The sequence below is a fragment of the Acomys russatus genome, chromosome 10 (genome assembly GCF_903995435.1).
Source record: "Acomys russatus chromosome 10, mAcoRus1.1, whole genome shotgun sequence".
Classification (NCBI taxonomy): domain Eukaryota; kingdom Metazoa; phylum Chordata; class Mammalia; order Rodentia; family Muridae; genus Acomys; species Acomys russatus.
Window position 1 is genome coordinate 361,442 of NC_067146.1, and position 20,489 is coordinate 381,930.

At 44.5% G+C, this 20,489-nt stretch overlaps 1 protein-coding gene across 4 annotated transcripts in view; it reads left to right on the forward strand.

The window, feature by feature from the left end:
• Nucleotides 1-20,489, forward strand: part of Tcaf1 (TRPM8 channel associated factor 1) — a 41,084-nt gene that overhangs the window by 14,796 nt on the left and 5,799 nt on the right. For 3 of the 4 annotated variants that reach the window (XM_051151619.1, XM_051151618.1, XM_051151617.1), the window contains exons 1-7: nucleotides 2,825-2,986; nucleotides 9,370-10,003; nucleotides 16,499-17,493; nucleotides 17,762-17,859; nucleotides 18,508-18,721; nucleotides 19,022-19,261; nucleotides 20,077-20,414. In XM_051151619.1, the coding sequence (XP_051007576.1) occupies nucleotides 9,384-10,003; nucleotides 16,499-17,493; nucleotides 17,762-17,859; nucleotides 18,508-18,721; nucleotides 19,022-19,261; nucleotides 20,077-20,414 (2,505 nt within the window). In that variant the 5' untranslated portion in view covers nucleotides 2,825-2,986; nucleotides 9,370-9,383. Of the gene's footprint in view, nucleotides 1-2,824; nucleotides 2,987-9,369; nucleotides 10,004-16,498; nucleotides 17,494-17,761; nucleotides 17,860-18,507; nucleotides 18,722-19,021; nucleotides 19,262-20,076; nucleotides 20,415-20,489 lie in introns of those variants that run through there. The other variant, XM_051151620.1, reaches the window with a different exon arrangement.

The window sequence follows — 20,489 nt, forward strand, 5'->3', positions numbered from 1 at the left end:
ATTATTATTGAAATGGTAAGGAGGTGCATGAAGAATAAATATTTTTAAGTAACAACTACACGGTTACACAGACATGGTGGTACATAACTGTAATCCCAGTACTTTGGAGACTGAGATGGTAAACTCAAGAGTTGGAAGCCAGCCAAGGCTACTTTAACAAGACTAATGGGTGTGTGTTGGGGGAGGGGGCAAAACTAATAAGCAATCCACTTTCTTCTCTGAAGTAATTAATTCTAATACTTGGACATGTAGTTTCTACACAATTTTCATGTTTCTAGCATAACATTAAAGCTATTTTACTATATTAGATGTCTTTAACTAATATATAACAGTGTATGTGATGGGTATGCATATAATATGATTTTGAAAGGAAGAAAAGAAAGAAAGAAGAGAGGGAGGGAGACAGGAATAGCAGGGGGGAGAAAATGAGGAGGACTCCAGAAGGCTCTTAACTACTGGTCAATATACTGAGATCAGCTCATCCTTGGAAACAGTTGTATATTATCTAACATAATAATCTACTGCAGCTGGGCTGGGTGGCATAATCTAACTCCCAGCACAAGGAAGGCAGAAACAAGTCGAAGCTACCCTATGCTACAATAGTGAGAATTAATCTTAAAAATCAGTCATTGCTTATTCGATATTTTAAATATATGTTTAATGTATTTATACATATGTTTACATTTATATATTTATTTCCTGCTCAACTTCCAGGATAAGCTCCTGGGCTGGGTCCTGGGTTTGGAGGTCTTAACTAGAGTCAGAAACTGACACAAAGCAGGTCCTGGGCACAGCCGGGCATGTGGTAGAGCTCATCACTAAATGGCCAATTACCTGCTGGTGCCAGCCCTCCCCCCCAAGCTTCTTTCTGGAGCCTACCTCACACCACCTGCCAAATCTCTGGGCTGTCTGTTGTATTTCTGTGTCATATTCCTGCAAGAAAAATGCCCTTCCTATCATAGTGACCCTGGTGTAAGAATTGCTAGACCCAGAGTGAGTCTTCCAATGATGGCTTCTGGAACCAGAACATGCCCAGGCACAGGGGCTGGGTTAAGGGCCTCTGAGGTCAGCTGCAGACCAAAGATCCTAGATCCCTGGAAGCCTGGAAAAGAGAACGGAGCTCTGGCCTCAGGCCTGCAGGAAGCCTGTGTCTATCAAAAGAGAGGTCTGTGCTTTCCCCCACTGCAGTTTTGGCATTTATCTACTTCTCTGGCCCTTGTCCAATGTGTTTATTCCCCCCTCCCCTCAAATTTAATCAACAAAAGTCTGAAATTTTCTGCCCTTAGACATCTTTCATTACAAAGTATTTCAAAGTGATATGTAGAAAACGTACATTTTTTTCAGATGCTCACATTTTATCACTTCTGTATTCTCTGACCCCTAGAACCCCTGTCCTTATTCTGAAACCTAGCCTAATAGCTCCATCCTTGGAGGAAAATTAGCTTGTACCCTTCCCATACAGTTTTTACATTTTATATCTATTTTTACATAAGCAGCATGCATTTTAATTCTGACATTTGACTCCCCCCGCCATGAAAGAAAGAAAGAAAGAAAGAAAGAAAGAAAGAAAGAGAAAGAAAGAAAGAAACTTCCTTAAGAGGTTTTATCCTGACATACTGTCAATCCTGACATCTGGGATTAGGATGGGACTTGGTGAGCATGACACGAGCCTCTTCCTTTAGCTAGAAAGCCTGGGATCTGGACAAGTGAGGGCCTATACTTCCTGTTTCTTGGATGGTCTTTACCTAGTAGGACCTGAATTCTGGTTACTTGATTTTGTTCAAGCTGGTCCGTCTACTAAACCCTGCTACTGAGCTCACGTGCCCAAGGGCTCTTTGATTGGCATTCTTAAGATTTATTTGCGATAAAAGCTAAAGAAAGGAGAAGAGGAAAGGAAGTGTGGTTTAGGTGCGAATCACAGCCCTACTTGGAGTCAAAGTTGTATCTGTTCTTGAAACTCGAAACACAGAATCTTGGGATGTCTGACTGTTTACAACTACACAGTTCTATTTATGTCTTCTGTTCACTTAAGAACTAGTATCAGCCCGTCTGTTTGAGCCTTCCATCTGTGTTATGGGTATTCATTTGTCGTCTCCGTCTTGCAGAAAATAGATGAGGTATAGATCGCGCTGGTCGAGTGTGACCCTGATTTGAATCAGTCCCACTGCTGGCAGGCATTCTCCTCTGTGTTTCACTTGCTAGACCTGGCATAACAGCTGGAGTCACCAGGCAGTTCCCAAAGGGAGGTCAGCTGCTTGTCAGGCAGGACACACACCCAGAACAATTCACTTCAGCTTTCTATTGTTCTTTTGAAATGTTATTTTGAATTCACCAAAGTCACACACATAACACTGAGGTCGGTGCGGTTATATAGAGTACACTCTCCCCTATTCCTCAGATTAAACATTCTTGACAGTTAGAAAGATCTCTTTGCTTTCTCCGCTCAAAAAAACAAAACAAACAAACAAAAAAACCGAAATCATATTCAACGATATGTGTTTTTCCCTGGGCAATAAGGTCCATCCATCTTAAACTAAACAGGGATTTAGGTTCAGCATAAACATTAAATAAGTCACAGAATGTACATGCCATGTTCTGTTTTGTTTTGTTTTTCCACCCTTTACCTTCCTAGTAAATAGAAACAACCGACAGACTTTTAATCAAGTGGCTATCCACCCTGCTAGGATGAGACCTCCTCTAGGTGTCTCTAATCTACCTCAATGCCTTGTCGCTGGAGCCAGAGACACAAAGAACCGCTGTCTCCTGCCAAGTGCCCGCCCCTCGGGCTCCCACTCCAGCCGGGAGGAAGTAGGGAGGAGACTGGCTGGGAACCCCTCCTCTTCTCCCTCTTGGGTCTCCTCCCAGCTCGGCTCCAGGCTTTCGGCTGCTGCTCGGAGGCGCCTTGGTGCTCCGCAGAGAGGCCCCTGGCTCGCCCGCCTGCGCGGCCCTCCCAGCGCCAAGAGTGCTGCCTTGGTGGAATCGCACGGTGAGTGGCCCACAGGGACAGCCCGAGGGCTGTGACAGAGCAGGGTCCCGGCTTGGAGGCGGGCGGGGCGGGAGTCCAGGACTACTAGGGGACCCTGGCGATCTACGAAAGGGTCTTGGGTGCTGCCGACCTGGGTGTTTCCAGATCTGGGCAGAGGCTCCCTAGTGCCTCCTGCCTGCCTTCTGTCAGTGATTTTATTCTTCTCCGTGGCAGAGCATCACCCCCCCTCCACCCCACCCCCGACCCAGCGATCTTGCTGCTGCTGGCCTGGATCTGACAGTGACGTTTGTGTGCAACCGCTTTGTGTGGTCGAATTCCAGACGGGCCCCACCAGCTGTGGCCACATCTAAAGCGCGGCTTCAGAAGAGGGGGCTGGGCGTTACTGATACAGGTAGATGGTGATAGAGCGCCATTCCATCCGAAGGCTTCTAGAGCATGGCAAACAGGGTCACTAGGACCCAGCTCGCTGGCTCACTTGGCATTGTTCTCAGGGGCCTGGAGTGTGGATGTGTTTAGAGAAGAGGGCAGTCACTGGTCCAGAGGCCTGGAGAAAGCCGCAGCCTGAGATTTTCCACTTGGCTACACTCCTCTGCGAGCCGAACGGCCCTCCTCCTCCGCCCCCACCCCTCCTCTGACGTCACTCACATACTCAGCGACTGGCCATTAGAGGGAAAGGAAACAAGGAGACCCGGGCCTTCGCCTGGCTCCTGCGTAGATGCGGTGGTTTAGAAAGATCTTTATCACACACTGAATTTGTTAGGACCCCTTTGGGGCATGCAGATCCACAGCTAGGGGAGGAGGCAGCACCTGGGCTTCAGTGAATAGCAAAGCACCGGACTCTTCACTCCTGAGTCAGAATGCTCCATCATCTTTTTAGTTACCAAGGGGAAAGTGAACAAATGTGGGAGTGAACACAAGAGAAAAAGTGAAGAAGCTACAGGGCAACAGCCCCGTGGGAGCCCGGGAATGAAGAAGGCAGTGTGGTGAGACAGGAATATGGAACAGTAAAAACCTAGTTATTGGTCTTACTCCTGTGGAGGGTAGTGAAGGCAGGTCTAAGGGAGGAATCCAAGGTGGAGACTTGAGAGATATTTGCTTGGGGTGTTGGTGTTGTTAATCTTATCAAGTGTATGGAATGTTTAACTTTTTTTTTTTTTTCTTTGTTTTGTTGAGTTTTTGAGACAGAGTTTCTCTGCCTAGTCTTGGTTGTCCTGGACTCGCTTTGTAGACCAGACTGGCCTGGAACTCCCAGTGATCCCGCTGCCTCTGCCTCCCGAGTGCTGGGATTAAAGGCTTGCACCCCCACGCCCAGCGAATGTTTAACTTTTTAACTGTTGTATGGCCGTTTTATTGTCTGTCCTTCCATATGCATCACACATTCTATCGGATATGTGAGTGAAACCGTTTTTAAGTTAAAATTAATAAGGATGTAGTGGAAATCATCCAGGATGGAGTGCAAAAGAAGGAACTGAGTCAGTGTGCATTTTGTTTTAGCAGAATGATATATATGGAAAAAGAAAAGTTTCTTAGAAGAATAGGACATGGAAAAAGAGAAGACATGAGAATTGTGTTTCTGATATTAGTGCAAAGTCAGGCAAGCCACTTACTGAAAGGTGTCCCCTTATCCTTGCACCCAACTATCAGTCAGACATCCATGGAATATACCTGGGGAGTGCATAGCATGAAATGCATTGTGTATCTTACGTATGCAAGTCTATGTTTAAAGATATGAAACCAAACTGAAATGCAAGCTGTGAGGGGTCCTTTTTCCCAAGATGGCCCTGTCTCTTCTTCCATACATCCCTCACAGGGTAAGTAAGCCACATTTCAGTCTACGGGACTGCTTTGTGTAAGATTAGGATGTCTGCTTTCTCCCTGTTTTACAGGCAGTGCCTAAGACAACATTTTCACCCAGAGGGACAGTGGCAAGTTCAAAGGGGGCCACGGTTATTACAGGGAAAAGAGGATAAGAACTTATGGGGAAGCAATTTAAAGGATGGAAATTTGAATGAAGACAAACTATTTGCCTCTTCCTTTCCTAATGTGATAAGGCTGCAGTTTAACTGTGACTTCTATGGAGCTTCTATTAGAAAAATCTAGAACTTAGAAAATACTGACATATTTTTGCTGCTTAAGAACTGTACTCTTAGCCAGGTGGTGGTGAATGCCTCCCAGCACTCAGGAGGCGGAGGCAGATGGATCTCTGTAAGTTCGAGGCCAACCTGGTCTACAAAGTGAGTCCAGGACAGGCAAGGCTACACAGGGAGACCCTGTCTCAAAAAACAAAACAAAACAAACAAACAAAAAACGCTGTACTCTTGGGTTGGAGAGATGGCTCAGGTGTTAGGAGCACTCTCTGCTCTTCCGAAGGTCCCGAGTTCAATTCCCAGCAACCACACGGTAGCTTACAAACCACCTGATTTGAGATCTGATGCCTTCTTGTGGTGGGTAGGCACACGAGTGGGCAGAATACTGTATAAATAATAAATAAATCTTAAAAAAAAAAAAGAACTGTAGTCTTGGGCAAACAGATGGCTCAGTGGTTAAGAGTATTTTGATTTGGGCGCTAGTACACACATAGTGACTTGGAACCATCTGTAACTCTATTTCCAGAGAATCCCACTCCTTCTGACCTCTATTGGCTCCTGAAGGCACATACACACTACTCAGACTCATACTGTCCTAGGTAGGGTCACTATTGCTATGATGAAACAAGCTGAGGAGGGAAGGGTTTATTTGGCAATTACTTTCATATGGTAGTTCATCACTGAAGGAAGTCAGGGCTGGAAGCTAAAGGCAGGAGCTGATGCAGGAGGCCGTGAGGGTGATGTGAACTGGCTTACTCCTCATGGCTTGCTCCTCCTGCTTTCTTTTGGAACCCAAGACCACCATGCCAGGGAGGGCACCACTCACAATAGTCTGGGCCTTTTCCTACCAATCATTGATTAAGAAAATATTTATAGCTAGATCTTACGGAGGCGTTTTTTCTCAATTGAGGTTCCCACCTTTCAGGTGACTCTAGCTTATATCAAGCTGACATAAAGTTGGGCAGCAAACATGCATACACACATAAAACAAATAAATCTTTTTAAAAGAACCGTACTTCAGCTCTGTATTGGGAGCCTAGCTTCACCACTTACCCACATGTGAAATATTGAGCAAGTGACAAATCCAAATCCCCTGACCATTTGAAAGATTTGAGGTTTTCTTCCTCAGCAACTATGGAGAAGTGATAGTTATAATATGAGAAACTTGATGAGGAGTGTGCTGCCATGGCTGGAGTTGCTACAGTTGCTACTCTCCTGTAATCATTGTCTTAGCCACAGAAAATAGGTTCAAAATGTACACAGGGGCTTGAAATTCTCACTGAAAGTATTATCCAGATCATTCCATGTAGACGCCGATAGATTCATAGCGCACACACACAACCTAGAGAACAACTAATGAGACAGGAGTACGGACGTGGATACTCTCCTCTGACTGTCCACACTGTGGAAAGCATCGGCCAAGACAGAAAAGTCTGATGGGCAGCTCTTGAGGGAGTGTGTATCGGTGTGAGGAGACAAGCCTCAGGATGTCGTTTGGTGTGTAGCGGAGTATCTGGGGAGATGTGTGGAAAATAAGTGTGTCACTGAGTTTCAGATTCGGAACCCTCATACATTAAAAAAAAAAAGATCTTCGGAAACTCCCTTGTCTTTGATCTGTGTCCACTCTTGGTTTCACTTACTGGTGTCCATTTGTAGTCTTGTAGGCACTCAGCATTCATAGACAATATATCTTTAATTCTGCCTCTCTTATTACAAGGGAGTGTGGGTGGGGTCAGTTAATTATTCTCATGTCCTTCTTCATCTTCCCCATCTTCTGTACACTGTCTCCCCCTCCTTCTCTTAGTTCATCCTTTGATAATCTTAATTATATCTCCTACTGCATGGCTCATGGCACTGATTATTTTTTCATAGAAAAATGTCTCACATTGCCTCCTCTGTGTATATCTTAACCTAGAAAAGTAGAAGGTGCACAGATGGAAAGGTACCAGTGGGGGTGCAAGAGAGGAAGACAGAAATGGAGTTCGAACTGGCAGCAGAGCCTGTCCTCTGTACTAATTTGAGGGAGGGAGGACGATGGAGACTCTGCCCTGTTCTGAAAGCTTGAGGGAGGAGATGGGAACCAGCAGTAGCCTTGTAGGAGCTGCCACCCACCATCTGGAAGGTCAGATTGGGAGAAGGGAGTCAGGTTTTCTCCAGTGGATGCAGATGGAGCTCTGTGGATTTCTCGTCAAAGCCAAAATATTCTTAGAGTACATTCAGAGGAATGAAAGTGGGAACAGACTGGAGAGACTTGGAAACTGGATTCTCTCAGGCCAGATATGAATTACTAAAGAACCAAACTGGGTTAATCACAGTGTGCTGGCCAATTGTCAACAGGGACACTGGCAGGGCTCTTGGCCAGATGGAAAGGGGGAAGGCGGACATTCCTATGACCGTACGTGAGCTGACCTGGTTATTCGTGGACGCCAGGAAAAGCAAGGAAGGGACAAGTGTGTCACTAAGCAGCTTTTGGCTGGTTGTCTCTGAGATGGGTAAAAGTTAGCGCTTGTATTTAACAGCTAAAAGCACCTGGTTCATGTAACTTTACTTTGAAAAGCTTTTTTTTCCTCCTTTGAGGGATGATCATTTTTTCCCCTGAGGCAACATCTCATGTAGCCAAGACTGGCCTTGAATTCCTGACAGATGCCAACACTGTATCAGTTGCCAGAGGCAGCCATATTACATGATAACCCATAAGGCGACTTAACACAATAGAATTTTATTTCCTTGAAGTTTACCTCTGCTTCCTAAATGCTGAGATTTCAGAAGTGTGCCACCACACAGAGCTCTAAATTTAAGGCCTCTGGATGTTAATGACATGCTACAGGAAGTCACTACATGCTTTCAATGGGGACTTGAGTTGATTAGCCACCTAAGACAGAGGTCTTTCCACCCATGCCTGTGGAAGTTAGCATACAGGCTAAGGACCAATGCCACAGCCATTATTAATGTCTTAGCATTAGCTTTAATATTAGCTGCAGAATAGCAAAACGGTAAAACCACAGTAAACCCTAAGTCTGGTGGTTGCAATACCCAACAACAGGTTAGACTTCTTAGTCCACTTTGTGAGCATTCCATGTTATTCATAAACATCAAGTAAATGATTTACTCTTAACCAAGCAAGTATAAGCGCAAATGTATAGTACGTGCACATGACTGAACACTGGTGGTAGATTGCAGAGCAGCACTGAAGGGGCACTCCCAGGTAAGAGGCAAAGGGCATTTGGGAGATGACATACAAAGGTACACCTTCCTCAGCTGTCACTTGGGTGCATGGGAGAATTCACCACAATTTCATAGCTTGCTACTTTCTGCTTCTTATTGTCTGGGATATGGTATCTAGCCACAGAAAACTTTCACACTCTTCTTATTCAGCTTATGACTGAGCCAAGCTAGAGACCCCTGAATATTCAAGTCTGGGGGGCCTAAGTGCTCCAAACTGAGGTTAATAAGACCAGTGAGGAAGCCAAGGTGAGTGGGAGTGGTGTGAGAGGACAGCAGACTGCAGCGCTATACCAGGTCACAGAGGCTTCGTTACCAAATGATCGCGATTAGGGTAGCTTAAAACAATACTATTTTTTCACTCCAAGTTCTAGAGCAGTGGTTCTCAACCTGTGGGTCACGATGCTTTTGGGGTTTGTAATATATCAGATATCATGCATAACAGCAGCAGAATTATATTTATGAAGCAGCAATGAAATAATTTATAGCTGGGAGGTCACCACAACATGAAGAACTGTATTAAAGGGTCGCAGCATTAGGAAAGTTGAGAACCACTGTTCTAGAGGGTTGGAATTTTAGTGCCCAGGCTTTAGCAGTGCTACTTTCTTCTGGAAATTCAGAGGTAGAATTTTTTTCCCCATGCCTCTCCTATAGCCTCTGGGTTTGGCCAGCAATCCTTGGTGTTTCTCAGTCTGCGGACACATAACCGCATTCTCTGACTCTGAGAGCATTCTACCTTGTTTCCAGATCTACCATGGCTTCCCGTTCAGTTGGTAACATCTCTAGAAACCCTATTTCCGAAAGAAGTCATATTCATAGATAATATAAGGTTAGGAATTCAAACTATGTCCTTGGAAGGCACAGATCTAGCATCATTCCTCCTTTCTGGGTTGTTTCCTTCTGTGGTCGGGAATAGAACCCCATGTACTCTGGGTCTGACCACAGGAACAGATACTGAGTGTTATCACACAGTGAGATCATTGCCATCCCAGGTAGAATAAATTCCTTGCTTGGTTTTTGGCCGCTTACCCATCCTTTGCTAAACGGTGTCTGTGCTTTTCTGTTTCTCTGCAGAAACCAACAGAGCCATGGCGACTCCCTCTGCTGCCTTTGAGGCCCTTATGACCGGAGTGACGAGTTGGGACCTCCCTGAGGATGCTATCCCGTGTGAACTGCTTCTTATTGGGGAGGCTTCCTTTCCTGTGATGGTGAATGACATGGGTCAGGTCATCATTGCTGCCTCCTCCTACGGCAGAGGCCGCATGGTGGTAGTATCTCATGAGGACTACTTGGTGGAAAGCCAGCTCTTTGTCTTTCTTGTTAATGCTGTGGGGTGGCTGCGCTCCTCCTCGGAGTCTGCCATAGGTGTGCACTCGTCTTTGGCACCCCTGGTGAAAATCCTCGAGAGCTGTGGAATAGAGTCAAAGATTGAGCCAGAAGTCAATGACTCCCTGGGGGTTTATTGCATTGATGCCTACAATGAGACCATGACAGAGAAGCTAGTCCAGTTTGTGAAACGTGGAGGAGGCTTGCTCATAGGAGGCCAAGCCTGGGATTGGGCTAACCAGGGTGAAGATGAAAGAGTTCTGTTCACATTTCCTGGGAATCTGGTGACCAGTGTGGCTGGCGTGTACTTCACGGAAAACAAAGCGGATTCAAATTTCTATAAAGTCTCTAAGAAGATGCCTAAGATCCCCGTCTTAGTTAGGTGAGTATTTTACCAAAATGGGAAGATGGCCTCATATTAAAAAAAAAAACCAGTGTGCTTCAAAGTTAGGAGAAAAGAATTTGAAACTCAGACACATACTTGCTACAGTCAATTAGGTATTTTTAATACTCTAGGCTTAAGGGGGACATTGCTTCCCCAGAACAATTTGTTTAGCTCTTTGAGGAGAAGAATTCCTATGGACTGTGACATTCCTCATCACTTAGCTTAATAAAAGTACTGCTTACCTCAGGAATTGCCCTGATTTGTGTAGGAAGGCTCATAGGACATGTCCTTCCAGTAAAAAGGAAACTATTCGAGAAAGAAAAACCCCATGGGCCAAAGTCTGGAGAGCTGTGGGAAGCATTTTGAAATCTTTACCTGCAGATAGGATGGAAACCGGAAGCTGTGAACTTGGAAGTAGAGTAAGAAGAGAGATGATTCTGTTACTAACACTGGGCTTCAGAGAAGACGCTTAGCTCTGGAGTTAAAGGATGATCAATCTGAGAATAGGGGAAACAGATGCTGAGTACAGGGGCGAGTGTCACTGGAGGTCCATGGAGAGTGTTCCTTGGTCTGTTTTGTACACACACAGTGTCATACACACCAACCACTTCATGTTAATAAGCACTCTGTAAACATTTGTTAGGTCTTCAGTTAGACTGATGAATGAGGAGTTCTTGAAGCTGCGATCCTCTCGAGAGCAGAAAATGTACACTAGGCCACTTCCTGTTATATATAAAAATTCCTAGCTTTCTTGGAACAAATAACAGTTATTTCTGTGTAATAGGAACAAAATGAGTCTGGCTGAGTGAGGAAGACCCAGGGAGGCCTCTAGAGGGATGGATGATAAATAAACTACAATAGTTAATGATCATGACAAATTAACCCAACAATCTGTACCCTATATTTTTGGTAAGAAGTCATCTTGTCTCATGTTAACTCAAAATTGGGGCTTCTACGAGGAGTTCAAAGTCTCTTTTTGTTTATTTACTCATTACTTTTTCCAGAGTTTATTGAATTTGTTCTACCTCAGATATTATTTCTTATCTTAAGGTAAATTACAAAGTTCTATCTTAAGATGAGTTACAAAACTCAGAGTGTGAATGGCACAGAAATAGCTCTAGTGACAATATCAGGAAGACATTTAAAAAACCAAGTAACTCTAGCAAGATGTTCTGCATTGCAGCGTGGAAGGACTCTGGAAACTAGGATCTAGGTCCATCAACTGTACAGTGTGTCCTTAGCATGTCCTTCCTACTCTTTCCCTCTAGAAGGAGAGTGTTGGCATAGAACCTCTGTTTCCCCTTTAGGGCATCATTCCCTTCAGGCTATGGATCATCTGGCCAGTGAAAGCCTTGTCTGTTTCCAAAGTCATCAGGCATGCATGGACGTGGATGTTGGCTAAAAAGTCCTGGTCTGAATACCCAAATGCTCTGAGTAGATTTGCTTAAATATCACCCGAGAGCCTGAATTGGACAGCTTTCAAATTGATGTTATGCCTGTCTTTTCCAGCCTGAATATTAGTGAAATGATATTGGCCACAGAAAAATCTTTTGACTTTCAGATTACTAGAGAGATTCCAGAAATTTGGAAGTTGAAGACAAACATCAGAGCATGTGTAATAAGTATTTGTAATAAGGATATGCAAATCCTTAGATGTTGTTCCTAGTTATGTATTGAATATATGTAGAATAGAGTAAGTCATTAAAACCAATAATTGCTTAATCAAAAAAAAAATCAATAAAGTGATAAACCACTGGATAAACTGATCATGACAACAAGATAAAATTAAGAATTTTAAGAATGGAAAGGAAGTCTTTAATAAGGGCTTATAAACATTAAAGGGTAATAGGGAGTTGATACAATCTATGCCAATGAATTCCTCAAATTATATGAAATGGACAGACTTCTTGACAAACACAAATTATGAAACTAAACATAAGAGACAATGTATACCAAAATAAATTGAATTGCAATTAAAATATCCAAATATTGTATGCATGACAGTTTCCTGGATTGGATTCTAGAAGACATTAACAGAAAAGGAAGTAAAATTCATGCGGAGTTTTAGGCATGGTGGGATACGCTTTTAAATCCATCATTCAGAAGACAGCTGTAGGCAGGTCGCTACAAAGAGAGTACCAGGCCAGCCTGGTCTAGATAGTTAGTTCCAGGCCATTCATTCTGGTTTATATACATAAACAATAGTAACAAAGAAGTTAGAACCTTTTGTTCATTGGTTCAATATAAAGTCCAGGAAAGCCTTAAACTAGTGTCCCTTCTTCCTCAGTATCCTGATTGGGTTGATAGGCATTTGTGACTTGTCTAGCTAAAGACTAAATTTTTGTAACAAGTACTTAACCTGTGTTAAGGTCTTAGTTCTGCCAACTACAACATGGTTGTTTAACAAGTTACTAGTAGTCATATCAAACATAGAAAGAAATTCTCGGTACTATATAACATCTCCAGTTTTTAAATTTTAAAATAAAAATTTTATCTAAAAACAACAAGAGCACAAACAGCTCTCTAGTCCCTAATGAATTTTATCAAACTTTTGAGGAACAAATAATACCAAACCAACCCGGAGACTCTTCCAGAATATGGGAGTAAAGCATCCCTACTGCTGTTGTTTCCCCAGCATTTCTGTCATCTAAAGGTAGAGTAAGGGATGGTGAGATGGTTTCAATAGGGAAAATGCTTGCAGTGTAAGCATGATGAGGACCTGAGTTGGATTCCTCAGAATCCAGTGGGGGGAGAGGAACAGCCAGGCTAACATATGTGTAATCCCAGCATTGAGGGCAGCCAGGCTAGCGTATGTATAATCCCCACTTTGGGGGCAGCCAGGCTAACATATGTGTAATCCTAGCATTGACAACAGCCAGGCTAGCATATGTGTAATCCCAGCATTGGGGGCAGCCAAGCTAGTATATGTGTAACCCCAGCTTTGGAGGCAGCCAGGCTAGCATACGTGTAATCCCAAGATTGAGGACAGCCAGGTTCGCATATGTGTAATCCCAGGATTGAGGGCAGCCAGGCTAACATATATGTAATCCCAGCATTGAGGAGATAGAACAGGAGGATTTCTTGGGCTGGCTGGCCAGGCAGTGTAGCTCAGTTGGTGAGTTTGGGCCCGTCAAGAGCCTGAGTCTTAAAAAATAAGGCAGAAAGTGATTGATTGACGAAGGCACCTAATGTGACATGAACCTCTGGGACTTAGGTAACCCACCCTCCAAAACACACACACTAAAGTGAAATAATAAAATCGAAAGAAAAAAACCAGCGCAATATCCCTCATTAGCATAGACATAAAGTAAGCTTTTGATTAAATATTAACAAGTGGAATAGTTTAATATATATGATAATACATCATAGTAAAATTCTGGGTACGGATGACTGGTTTAGCAATCAGAAGCCAAGTTAATTTAGCATGATTATTGGATAAAAAAATGAGACTACTATATAATTCAGTAGATGCACACAAAACATTTAATAAGATTTCATAGTCACTCATGATAAAATGTCAACAGAACAGACTCAATATAAAAAACAGTTTCTTCAATCTGAAAAGAGGCATGGAGCTAGAAACATTCTCACTTTGTTTTGTTGATTTTTGTTGTTGTTGTTTTGGTTTTGTTTTTTGTTTTTGCTTTTGTTTTGTTTTGTTTTTGAGAAAGGGTCTCATATAACACAGGCTGGTCTTGAACATACTGTGAAGCCAAATCAAGCCTAGAGCTTCATAAATCCTGCTGCCTCCAGCTTCCAAGTTCTGGGATTACAGGGGTGTGTGTGTGTGTGTGTGTGTGTGTGTGTGTGTGTGTGTGTGTGTGTGCTTCCGTATATATCTGGCTATAGAAACATTATTAAAGATAAAGTGGTGAATGTGTTTACCTTAGAAACGAGAACAAGGCAAGACTAATACTTGCGTCATCCTTTCTCTTCAGTGTTGTATTGAAGGTGTGCACCAGCGTGGTAAGGCAAGAAAAAGAGGCACAGAGATTAAAAATCAGAAATGGACTTTTCTATACATACCTAAATATACTAAAGCTAAATTTATAAATGAGGTACATTATGAGCATAACAATAGCCACTAATAAAAATCTAAGAATTGTACAATATATCCCAATAAAAGGATTATGAATGTGGTCTATTGCAAAGTATCATGTTTTAATTTATTGTTTATTATTATTATTATTATTATTAATTACATGTATAAGAGAGAGATGGGGTGGAGAGGCATGTGCACAGCACATGTGTAGAGGTAAGAAGACAACAGGCTCAGTTCTGCCTTTTTCCTTTACATGGATTTGAGGCATTGAACTCAGGTCTCTAGGACCGTGCAGCAAATGCCTTCATCCGTTGAGCCATCTCACCTGCCTCCCAGAGACTATGGAGCTGCGCTATGCTCACCCTTCCCGTGAATGTATGATACAAGGCTTGTACGGTAAATGAGGTGAAATGAGCAATTTGATCAAAACACGGCAATGTTGGCATGAGGGTAGACAAATCAGTCATTGAAACAGACTACATATTTCAGAGGAATTAACTCTCTGAGGGGAAAGCAGTGTTTTCACCATACAGCTCTGGAACAACTAGACACCCTTATGGGAAAGATGAACTTTAATCCTTAACTTCTTTCATACAAAATTAAAAAAAAAAAAAAAATAGGTCTAGACCCAAGTACAAAAGAAACATTGAAAAAATTCTAAATTATAGCACAAGGGGGGGAAATCACTTTCAACCCTGCATTAGGCAAAGATTGCCTGGTGAGGACAACATACAGGACCACAAAACGCAAAGACTGGTCGCATCTCAGCTGCCTTCTTCCTAAGTATCACCCAAGGGAAATTAAGTCATGTCCTCCCCACAACTTCACATAACAAGCTGTCCTCTCACCACCATGTGCACTGAGCTTTTCTTTCTTATCTTGGCTATTGTGAAATACTTCAAGGAGCATGAGAGTCTCTGAAAGTCACTGACGTTGTTTGCCTTGGGTATACACCCAAGGTTTGCCTGTGGCGTGTGGTAGTTCCATTTTAGTTTATCAAGGACTTTCCAAACCTTTTTCTGTAGATGGTGCCACTAGTTTACACTCCTGCCAGCAGTGTGCAAGAATTCCCCTTTCTTCACATCTTCATCAGACTTGATATCTTTCAACACTTTGATATAGTCATTCTAATAGACTGGGAAAGCCACCTCACTGTGGGTGTCATTCCCATTTCCTCGGGGAGTAGTGGTGGCAAGCATCTTCGCATAAATCTTTGGATTATCTGTCTGCTGTGATTTTTGCTCATGGTAAAGTACACTAGAATACTGGGCTGATCTTTATTGGTTCCAGTGAGGTATTTGCCCAAACAAATGATGATCTTGGCCCTTTTGTTTCGCCATCTTCTCTTACTCACATGCATCCCAAATTCTTCTGTTCCCGTAAGTTTCTGACTCATCTGATTCTGCCTGCACTGTGCCCTATATAAATATCTCCTTCTCCCAGTTTGCTAATTATGCCCTGTGATACTGCAAGTTTATCTTTATTTTAGTAGCTTCCATCTCAGAGGAGTGTGTGAAAGAGAAGTAAAATCAGAGCCAGAAGAACTAGTTATATGATTTTCATGCTTGATTCCTCGAGGAAGGAGAGGACAGTCTGCTGCAAGGTCCCAGCTCTGGATAGCTAGCACCAGAACTGGAAATCCAGTGTCTACCTGACAGCCATTTTGTATTTCCTCTACGCTGACTCCAGACATGATGGCCAGAGCTTGACACTTAACAGAAATTACAAATTTAATTTTGGAATTGCCAAGCGTGAAGAGGCCATCCTAAGCATCCAGGACTCAGTCTCCCTTTGGTGTTTACAGATGGCTTGAGGTCCTGATCAAGGGAGGGGGTAGTTTATGCATAGGAAAAGCTCTGATGCTGAGCAAAACCCCACAGCATGCAGCACTCCTGTTGGGCAAACAAGAGGCAGGGAGAGCTCTAGCTGTGGGCAGTGAGATCCTCTCGCTAAGAAACCACAGGTCTCATGAGAGTTGAGGCTAAAGGCTGCCCCTCCTTCATCTAAGATATTGACTATTCACTGGCACAGCTCACCCTGTTTTCCACATTAATGCTGTGAAATGTATAAGTAAGACTCGTTATAAAAATAAACACAATTTCTTACCTAACTCTTTGCAGATTGGAATACATGGGTAGAATAAATACGAACTCAAATCTAGAATGTTCTGTCAAGTATAGTATCGGATAAGCACAGCAAAATTTTCCATGCAATTTCCTTGGAAGAATTGATGATTTGAAAATGAGCATAACAGAATTAATGGTGAGACTTTGTGTCTCCTTCGTTTTCACCCACTGTTGTGGCAAATCCTCTGCAATGACTGGAAAACAACAATATTAGTTAAAGTACTAGTGCCCTTGTGTAACAGGCAGTGTTCAAGGAACCGTATGTAGAGTGGGCCCTCTAATCAGGAGTGTGTGTATGTGTGTGTGTGTGTGTGTCTTTTGCAGTTGTGAAGATGACCTCTCAGAAGACAGAGATGAGCTTCTGCATGGCATCTCAGACCTGGACATCACCAACTCAGACTGTTTCCCATCCCAGCTACTAGTGCACGGGGCTTTGGCTTTTCCTTTAGGGCTAGATACCTACCATGGCTGTGTGATAGCGGCTGCCCGCTACGGCCGTGGTCGGGTGGTTGTAACTGGTCATAAGGTATTATTCACTGTGGGTAAACTTGGCCCGTTCCTACTCAATGCTGTCCGCTGGCTGGATGGGGGCCGCAAAGGCAAGATTGTCGTGCAGACAGAGCTAAGAACACTAAGTGGTCTGCTTGCAGTAGGGGGTATAGACACTAGCATTGAGCCCCAACTTACCAGTGATGCAAGTGTTTATTGCTTCGAACCCACGAGTGACGTGGGGGTTAAGGAACTGCAGGAGTTTGTCGCAGAGGGTGGTGGGCTGTTTGTTGGAGCCCAAGCCTGGTGGTGGGCCTTTAAGAACCCAGGAGTGTCCCCTCTCGCTCGCTTCCCAGGAAACTTGCTCCTCAACCCCTTTGGCATCAGCATCACAAGCCAAAGCCTCAACCCAGGGCCGTTCCGTACCCCTAAATCAGGAATAAGGACCTATCACTTCCGCTCCACCCTGGCCGAGTTCCAGGTGATAATGGGCAGGAAGAGAGGGAATGTGGAGAAGGGCTGGCTAGCCAAGCTGGGACCAGATGGGGCAGCTTTTCTGCAAATCCCTGCTGAAGAGATCCCTGCTTACATGTCCGTGCACCGTCTCCTGCGGAAGCTGCTGAGCCGCTATCGGCTCCCGGTGGCAACCAGAGAGAGCCCTGTCATCAATGACTGCTGTAGAGGGGCCATGCTTTCCCTGGCTACAGGTCTGGCTCACTCTGGAAGTGACCTTTCACTATTAGTCCCAGAGATTGAAGATATGTACAGCAGCCTCTACCTGCGCCCCTCAGAGTGTCCCATCACTGTGGATGTCAACTGCACTAATCCAGGTACGGCAGGAGGGTGGGACCTTGGCTCTATGGGCATGTGCGAAACAGAGACATGAGGTTACTGCAGTGCTGGCAGGTTCGGTCACCTGCACACGGTCATCTTTATCTTTCACTGTCTTCCTCTTCAAAAAGATAGACGGTTGGGTGCTGGAAAGTGTTTGGAAGGGACGAAGCAACATAGTAGGGGAAGAAGTGGCTGAAGTCCTGAGCAGTCCATCTGGCACTGTATGGAGAAGGGATGATGTCTGCCCTTTCTGTGTTTCGGCAGGCACACGATACTGCTGGATGAGCACTGGTCTCTACATCCCTGGACGGCAAATCATAGAAGTCTCCATGCCTGAAGATGCTGCCTCTGCTGATCTGAAGGTACGGCCTCTCCCGGTCTCCCCCACATGATTCAGAATCCAAATGCTCTTGCTGCCCCTGTTGCAACTGTATGTGGTCTGCATAAACCCCTACTGGCAATTTAGGGCAGTTTTAAACACTTTTCCCTTCTTCTTCGTCTTTTTTTTTTTTTTTTTTTTTTTTTTTTTTTTTTTGAGACAGGGTCTCTCTGTGTTAGCCTTGGCTGTTCTGTACTCACTTTGTAGATAAGGCTGGCCTTGAACTCACAGCGATCTGACTATCACTGCCTCCTGAGTGCTGGGATTAAAGGAGTGCACCACCACACCCAGCAACACTTTTTCCTTCTTAATGATGAAAAAATGTGGTTTGATATGTAACAAAATATATCAAAACAATACATTTTGGAGCCCAGGGCTCTATACCATCTTGCCTCAGACAACATCCATTTCTACTTCTTTTCTGTACGTATTCAGTTGCCGAATATTAGTTCGCCCATAACTTAGTACGTATAAACTCAAGAAATGCTATGATTTCATTACTATCATACATGACACCACCAACGGTACATGAGGTCATAGCCTAATGACCCCTCCCGAGTATACCCCCTATGCTGTCTTCTGCCACCTACACATACTCCATGTGACTATGAGGGTGATTTCTCTGCTCCAGATACAAATCGGCTGTCATACCGATGACCTGACCAGGGCCAGCAAGCTTTTCCGAGGTCCCCTAGTGATTAATCGATGTTGCTTGGACAAATCTAAGAAATCAATCACCTGCCTCTGGGGTGGTCTCCTCTACATCATCGTACCTCAGAATAGCAAACTGGGTTCTGTGCCCATCACCGTGAAGGGGGCGGTCCGTGCTCCATACTACAAGCTAGGTAAGCAAGCACTACAAGGTGCACACTGAAAGATGGGAGAAATTGAAAATGAAAATGTTTCTGGGGCCACTTAGTACAGAGGACATGGGTAGACGAGTGGAAGGAGATGGTTGGTTTCTTTAAGTTCTGCTTTGGTTCCGGGGGGGGGGGGGAGGGAATCAAATCACACCCATTGGAGCTTTCAAGAAAGGTATAGAAAAGGTATGTGGCTATTTCTCATCTGGGGTTCAGATTGTACATATGTTTTAATGTAAGGGGTTTGGGAAAGGACATTTCAAGGACTGTGGCCTGTACTTATAGGAGAGACATCGCAGGGAGAATGGAAGAGGCGTCTCCTGGAACACCCCGGCCCATGGGGAGAACTGGCCACTGACAACCTCATCCTGACGGTGCCAACTGCAAATCTGCGAACACTGGAGAACCCTGAGCCGCTGCTCCGCCTCTGGGATGAGGTGATGCAGGCCGTGGCCAGGCTGGGAGGCGAGCCGTTCCCTTTGCGTTTGCCGCAGAGGATAGTGGCTGACGTGCAGATCTCAGTCGGTGGGTGTTCTGAGAGACGCTCCATGTGTGCCTCCCTGAGTACCTTTCTTCTTTCCACAGCCGTGTCGCCGAGAGGCAATGAGAGAGCAAATGTTTTTGCTAATGTGACATTTAGATATATTCCTCGTTTAAATGAAAAACGTGAGAAATTGCATATGGAATAAATAGTAGCTTGAGTTAGCATGTCAAGAAATGCCATCAAGAGATGTCACCTGACCTTTGCTAGGTGCCCCTCAAAGAATTTTAAGAAATGGGAAATTATAGTAGAAGGTCTTGACCTAGTTAAGAGTATTAGAAGCCTCTGAGCAAAGAGCTATTTGAAAACAAACCAAGAGGCCTAAACAGAGGGGATGAGTGTGAACATAACATGGGAGCTCCATGAGCATTTCTCCAGACCCTCATTTGTACATTGCATGAATAAACCCTGTAATGCAGTGTCAGTGTAGCTACTGCCAGATCTAGGAATGGGATGGAGGCATCTTCAGAGAATTTGAGAAAAGGCTATAAACAGTCTTACACGGGTATCGCCACCATCCTGCCCCACCCCCTCAAAACAGCATGATTGGCCCTCAGTAACCTGTCCCCCCCCATGACTCGTCAGAAGGAAGATAAAAACGTCACTGCAGTGTGAGCAGAAAGGAAGTCTGAGAGTGTCTGGGCATGAATACCCTGACTTGGAACAGTAGGCGTGCTAGGAGCCGAGGGCTACTGGGTGTTCTGGAAAAGAAACATTCCAGAGACAAATTTAATGTTGAGATAGATGCGGGGGGGGGGCGGGGGGGACACTGACTACCCTCTTCCTTCTGCATTCCCAGGCTGGATGCATGCAGGGTACCCCATCATGTGCCACCTGGAGTCAGTGCAGGAGCTCATCAACGAGAGGCTCATCAGGGCCAAGGGGCTGTGGGGCCCAGTGCATGAGCTGGGCCGCAACCAGCAGAAGCAGGAGTGGGAGTTCCCACCACACACCACGGAAGCCACCTGCAACCTGTGGTGTGTTTATGTGCATGAAACAGTCCTGGGCATACCTCGAAGCCGTGCCAATATTGCCCTGTGGCCCCCTGTTCGGGAGAAGAGAGTCCGAATCTACCTGAGCAAGGGACCCCATGTGAAAAACTGGAATGCCTGGACTGCATTGGAAACATACTTACAGGTACTGGGAAAGACTGAAGGGGAGGGTGGGACAAATGGGACCACCAAAGCCCACATGATTAAATGAAAAGCTAGT